Source organism: Porites lutea, chromosome 7, assembly GCF_958299795.1.
Source record: "Porites lutea chromosome 7, jaPorLute2.1, whole genome shotgun sequence".
Classification (NCBI taxonomy): domain Eukaryota; kingdom Metazoa; phylum Cnidaria; class Anthozoa; order Scleractinia; family Poritidae; genus Porites; species Porites lutea.
In genome coordinates this window covers 12,836,813-12,843,987 of record NC_133207.1, presented here as the reverse complement: position 1 = coordinate 12,843,987, position 7,175 = coordinate 12,836,813, and the positions used below count along the sequence as shown (strand labels likewise).

The following is a 7,175-nucleotide window of genomic DNA, read 5'->3' as shown; positions in this document are numbered from 1 at the left end:
ACGAAAATATAGAAAACCGACACGTTTATCCAATATCTTGTTATCTCAAATTCGATTGAAAAGAACTCTTGTTTCAAATTCATTCATTGTCTTTGGACATAGCAGAATTGAATACTCTATCCTGTTTTCAATATATTGCATATTGCACAGCACAAAAAAAAGAACAAAAAAATAAACTTTCTTTTGAGTCATGATTGGCAGCCTCTAGTAAGGGCACATTAGTAGGACGGGGACGACATGGCCTATTTTATTAACCACCATTTTGAATGCTGCATCGAATTGCATTACCAGCCTGTTTTGAATAAACATTTTATCCCATTTCCTGCGCAACCTTGTAATAGCCAAAAAAAAGAGGCAAAAGCGTCCTCAAGGCAGCCCCTTCGTGTAATTCCACACAACATTAACCCAGTCTTAAGCAGAGCCAATAACCATACAGGTCAGGCGCATTTATTTCAAGGTCAGTTAACTAATATGACATGAGCATATAGCAGGCTTAGGCCAAAAAATTATCGAGGTGCTCAACATTTTAAGTTCTTCGCTGACCAATTGATAGTTTTTCATTTAACCTGCGGGTTCAAACTTAAATTTATGCCAAGGTAAGAATTGCTGCTTGGTTTAAAAGGAATGCGATCCTTCTGGGTAACTTACCTGCAGAGATCCCCCATGAAGGGCACTTTTCCATTTTCCTGTGTAGATTTCCTTAGGTACAAGAATTCCATCCAGCTGCAAAACTTGGGTTTCGGACCCTGACGTATTTATTTTTGCGAGTGAAACTGAAATTCCTGGGACTTCCATTCTGATTGTGGCTTCAGACGGGCTTTTACGTAATAAGCTGCTTCTCATTTCACAGATGCGACGTATTGACATTAATGCCCTTTTAGTCGTGTTCTGTGTGAAAATAATAGTACTGTAAATACTGTCGTTCCTTAGTTAGAGCTGTGCATCTATCTATTATAACTGAAATTTCTTCTAAGCTTTCCGATTGTTGGTCCGTCATCATTGCTAAGCGGAGAAAATTGTTTAAAAATCGCGCTTTAAGTACAAATCGTGCCAAATTTAACTTAAGAACTCGTTTGTCTTACAAGCCGAGAAAAATTATAAACATGAAATCATGGACACAGGAAATTATTTTTGACTGCATGCCAGCGATAAATTATATGATATCAGATTATCCCATAAGTCAATACTTTCATTTATATTTTTGTGTCATTATATGTTTCCAACCGATATATTACCGCGGCAACGAATTGAGGAATGCAGTTTTAGACACTGAGTGCATCTCTTTTGCAGCATCGTAGTAGATGGCATTTTTCCAAAACAATGCCAGTTATAGCACAGGTAACCCAGGCTCTGTGATAGTACCACAGGTCCATTCCTGTAACATTACACTGTTTGTATGGGGATAAGTTACGATCTAAGATTTGTAGGGAATACCAAATAAAAGTCAATGAAACTTACTCTGCAGTTAGTTTTGTTGTCCTTAATGCTCACACGACGTTTCAAGATAATTTGCTATAATTCATCCTCCATATTACAATTTAGGTGTCACCAGACGAACTCTCAGCCGCCATCGCTCTTTTCCAACGCCACTGTTTCCACGAAATTCGGACTCCAAAGGCAAATAAACACGCTAGGCTCTTAGAAATAAGACTGCCTCAAATAAGGAAACCAGTGAAGCTTCCCCAGTGCAGCAAGCGAAACGAATCAAACTTGGCCGCGCGTTGGTCTGGCCCGGCCACTTCGGCGCAAGTATTTGCGACAATTTTTTTACTCCCTTCTTCGAGTTTCACAAACTCTGTTGGATTCGTTTCGCTTGCTGGGGAAGCTTCATTGGTTTCCATATCTGGGGCAGTCCTCTTTCTTAGAGCCTAGCATGGCGGCTGAGAGTTTCGGAGTGCCACCTACCTTGTAGATTTTATTGTATGGGGGGTGAGTTTGAGCAATATAAAATGAAACGTCGTGTGAGCATTAAGGTCAACACTAACTAACTGACTTTTATTTGGTATTTCGTACAAATTTTAGGATCGTAACTTAACTCCATACAAACACTTTAACATTTTACTGAAATCGTACCGTGGTACTATCACAGAGCCTGGGTTACTGTCGTAATAGTACAGTAGGGGCAAAATTAGCCTTTTTTGCGGTAAAATCTCATAACGAGTAGGCCATGTGTTAGTCTCCTTCGAATAATGCTCCGCCCTTCGGGATTCAGATTGTATCAATCACTCAATCAATCAATCATTTATTTTAACACGTTACGTCAAAGAGCTAAAAAACTCGTTCAAAATACGAACGTGTATATATAAAATCTATAATAATTACAGCTATATAATATTATTCAATTTTAAAAACAACTCAATAAATATATACATATAAAACACTTGGTAATAAAAACATAAAATGTAAAAAGCTAAAACCGACTAAAAAGCTACATACTAAAAACGAGACTAGGAAAACTATAATACTCGTTCTAAAAACAGTTAAAAGCTACAATCGTGCACTATAAGACACGTTCTAAAAAGCTGCAGTCGTGCAATTTACTTCTGAAGTCATTAGCATCACTTGAAAGACGCACTTCAGAAGGCAAACTGTTCCATAACTTAGTTAATGAATAAGTAAAAGAATTCTTCTTAAATTTAAGATTAAAGTTAGGTAATTCCAAATTCAAGCCCTCGCCTCTTAGCCTATACGGTGTATGCCTGTATTAAAAAAGGCTTCCAATACAAGTAGGTCCCGTACCATTTAAGCATTTAAAAAGAAGTATTAACGCCTGGTGTAAGCGCGTTCAATATACGGATTTCATGCTAGCCGTAGTAAGCAGCTCGTCGTATGACATTGACTTGTTGTGCCCGATTAATGTTCTCAAAATATAACAGTTGCCATCTTGGAGACGGCTGCGTTGACCCGTACCTATGCAAACAAACAGAGGACTGCAGTATTCGAGATGAGGTAGTATAAATGATTTATAAAGTTTTATCATTGCATCATGAGGAAGAAAACGCCTTATTCTTCTCAGTGCAGAGACCTTCGCGTAGGCTTTCTTTAGCTGATCTGATATGTGCTCTTTATATGATAAGTCCTTGTCTAGAGTAATTCCGAGAATCTTATGAAATGCATTCCAAGTTTGGTCGTAAATAACTTTCTCAAAACACCTTCGAAAGCTAACTTAATATTGTGAAAGGGCGGTAGTTTGCTTTGTCTGTGTCAATCCCCCGTTTAAAGAAAGGAGTAAGGCGCGCTTGCTTCCATTCAGAAGGCAATGAGCGATTCAGAATACAGAAGTTGATCAACTTAGTCACCTCTTCGGCAAGAACTGGGGATCCCAAACGCAAGATTCGTGGTGAAATGCCGTCTACCCCAACTGCCTTTCTCGGATTAAGGTGGTCTAAGATGTTACGGATATATGAAGTACTGACTGGGGAGTAATTAAACTCATTTGAGAACCGTAGATTGCTTATTGCCTTGATACTAGGATGGTCAGTGTCGTCAGTGTCAGATCTATGCTCTAACTGAAAAATATTGGCAAAGTAATCACTAAAGACTTCACTACTGCCCTTAACGAGGATGACGCCTTGTATGTTTTTACCAGAACTAGTTGGCAAAAGGGACTTCATTTTTCTCCAAAATTCGCCCGGATGTCTAGCACTCAAGGAAGCGTCACAGCAGAACCTTTTCAAAGCGTTGCGCTTTAGCGACGTAACCTTTTTACGTTGCCGCTTATAGTCATCCCAAGAAGCAGATGTAGGATTCCGCTTGTGGCACTTGAATAAATTGTTTCGGTGCGAAATTTCACGCAGCAAATCAGGTGATATCCATGGCAACTGGTCGCCCCGAATCCACTTTTTCTTGAGGGGCAAGTGCTGGTCAAGAACATCTTTGAAAATTGTTCGCCAATGAGCCCATACATCATCGGCATTGTCGAATGTGTAGGCCGAAGACCATGGGACCCTTTTTAAGTCAACCAAAAAGTCAGGCAAGTTAAAATTCTTCATACTCCTAAACTCGATCAAGCGAGGCTTTGGCTTTGAATTCTTATTTTTTCGCACTGTAAAGATTAAGTCGTGATCGCTTAGTCCAAGGTGTAAAGAACCACTTATAGAATAACATTCCGTGTGACTAGTAAACAAAACATCGATGAGACTTTTAGATGTTTTAATCACTTTTGTCGGATTATCGATTCGGTTTGAGAGACAGAATCGATTACAAAAGTCAACCAGCCTTGTGTCAGGAAAACGGCTTTCATCTCTATTCTCATGCATGTCCTTATTGAAGTCTCCAAGTAAAAACAGCTCCTTTCTGGTGTTATACATATTTTCGGCAGCTGTTGATAGGGAGGCGAGAAAATCAGATTCCTTGCACATAGTTGGTTTTCTATAATAAGCACACACTATAAAGCGACTGTTATTAGAGTCCTTGACATCCAAACAAATGGATTCAATATCGCTACTTTCTAGTTTTAAGCGTCGATACGCCGAGAGGTCACTCCTGATATATAGGCAAGCAGACCTCAAGCCCCCTTCTTACGATCTTTGCAAATAGTGCGAAATCATGGGGGTGAAACCAAGTGCGATGAGTCAGTACTGCCGATCTTTGTTTCGGCTAGAAACAGAATATCAAACATATTTCTATTTAGCAACTCTTTGACCTCATCGATTTTGTTAACTACGCTGTTAATGTTTAAGTAACCGATCTTGATATTGAACTCATAGTAGCCACTTATGTTCGATTGGTACCAGTCCAAAGAGTCGCAATCGTTGTCTTCGAGTTCGTCATACTGGCTGCTTCCCTTACTTCTATTTAGCTCTGTATCCGAGTCAAAAAAAGGAATCAGATAGCGGAGGAAGTTCACATCGAGTGCAACTCCAAAGGTTAATGAAAAGATCCAGAACATAGATTGCATGTCAATTCCTTTTGGTTTAGCCGTATAGTTTTATTGCATGTTAAACAACTCTTCTTGACTGCAATATTTTGTACTGACTTTTTCCTTCCAGTTTTTGCGTCATCAGGACCGGGATTTGTTTCAACGTCACCGGCGAGAAGGAGACGATCTGTGGGGTAGTAAGAATGACTTTGTTTAGATCTTTTGTTAAGCCTACCCTCATGGAGCCTTCCATTCTTATGTAAACTCCATCCAAGTAAGGAAGACAATGGATCATTAGACAAGAATTCGGCGCTATTGTTAAAGGCCCGGTCGAATACGACATCAAGATACGAAGTTACCGCCGATCGAGAACCAAAAACTCCATCTGTAGACATAAATAGCGACTCTGATGTAGTGAAATTTCGCCCAGTTATGTGTCCAAACTTTAGGAATGAGCCGACGTACGTGTGGTTGGTATAAATTCGCCCAACGAACAGTAAAAACAGTAATAAGTGATGAAGAAGAGGATACTCTTCTCCCTGACGGCGAACAACATAGTCTGTTCGACCCAACTGGAGGAATCGTCGTGGAAGCTCAGGGTGATGATGTTGGTGATCCTCCCTACTAAGACCTTTTCAATGATGCAGAAGACTGCGGTTCGAAATTTAACGATGGCTAAACGCGTAAACGGCGCGTGCACCGAGAGGCCTGCCAAGGAACAGTTCTCGCCCATCCACAAGAAATACCTTCGTCCCAAACATTGTGAATTCCAAAGCCTCACGGGTAAACCCCGAGTTGTGGGACAATTTACTGGACAAAACGACAAGTCGTGAACGTTCGTTCCAGTCATTTCAGAAGAATTTGTTCAAAGGGATAACTCCCGTGGTGCAATTGGCGAGCAAGGTAGGTGACGCTAAGAAACGGAAGGAAGTCTCCGTTCCACTCAATGATATTATTTATGGCCTATCGGTTGATGCTCTTACTTCGCTAGGTAATTCTGTCTATGCGTTTTCCATGAAACGCCGTGAGATGTTGAAGTCTGAAGTTGCCTAGCAGAGAGGCAAGGCTTGTGATATGGTAAATGTGAATGTAAAATGCTCCAGCTTATAAGTCGTTATGTCATGAGTTGCAACCCATTACCACAATGCTGTTTGGCGACGAAATGCCCCAAAGGTCAAGCGAATGGCCGCCAAAAGTATCAGCAATGACCGTCGCAGGTCCAGCGCGTCGGCTTATAACACCCCTGCATCAGGAACCCGGCCAGACCGGGGTAGACCGGGGTCAAAGCCTGGCGTGAAAGCCGGGGTGAGCCAAGCTTGTGGCCGGGCTTTGGCCATGTTGGTCAGGGGATAAAAAAAACCGGGGAAGCCGCGGCCACAGGGCCAGCACGGCCTGGCCTAGCCGCGGTTGGCCGGGGTCAAAATTGAGAAGGAAAAGCAAAAAGCATAAATGGTCTGCATGGCCTGGACAGGGGCCGGGGTCAAAACTGGCAAAGCCTGGCAAGGAAAGGCAGAAAAGTTTGCCCTACAATTGGCCTGCAGTGGCTGCGGTTGGCGGGGACAAAAATTGGTCAAGCTTGCCAAGAAACCTTGACCAGCCTGGCCAAGATCATAATCACAGGGCATACATACTTGTTCAGAGTTTACCTTGAGTGGTCAGTCTTACAGAATATAGTCCACCCAAGCTGCCTGAAGCCACAAAAACTTGCACTATTATTAATATGACTATTATAGCAATGCTGAGTCAAAAGTCAGTTTAAGCATACCAAACTTAGACAACGCATACAGTGTAAATATAGTGCAAAGTAACCTATAGCTAGTTATGATTGGAAAAAAATATAAAACATACCCTGTTAATGGGATCTATAGACAGTGTTCGTTTATAATCCAAATGACAAGATCAGCTGATTTTAAATTTATTTTGCTCAACATACACATCACCACATACATTTAACATCTAAATTTCAATCTTCTTTTTAGAAATATTTTTAAAATTGTAATAATATGATATTACATAACATAGTGACCACTTCTTTACAATTTCTGCTTATTAAGGCATACCAAGTAACAAAAAAGCAATTTAGCACTCAATTTTAGTGAAAAGACATATTAAATAAACGTCTTCAAATTAATACAATCATTTACATGAAAAAAAAAAAAATGCTAAATGAATGTTTCTTTCAAAGTCTCCGAACAGCCTTCTGAACTGAAGGTCCACACATCAGGCTTGCAGTGATGTACTTCGTATTTATCATTATGACTCGAAGTTCAAATAAACAAACCTACAGGTTGTATTTTAATTTTATATGTAAGTT

General features: G+C 40.4%; 1 protein-coding gene across 1 annotated transcript; it reads right to left on the bottom strand.

Annotated features, from left to right (window-relative positions):
• Window positions 1-3,161: 3,161 nt before the first annotated feature.
• Window positions 3,162-4,361, bottom strand: LOC140944459 (uncharacterized). Its single transcript, XM_073393599.1, has one exon. It carries the CDS (start codon window positions 4,359-4,361, stop codon window positions 3,162-3,164), a length of 1,200 nt encoding a protein of 399 aa, XP_073249700.1.
• Window positions 4,362-7,175: the final 2,814 nt, after the last annotated feature.

Coding starts and splice junctions, on each gene's coding strand:
- LOC140944459 (XM_073393599.1), bottom strand. CDS start 4,361: ATGTGCAAGGAATCTGATTTTCTCGCCTCCCTATCAACAGCTGCCGAA.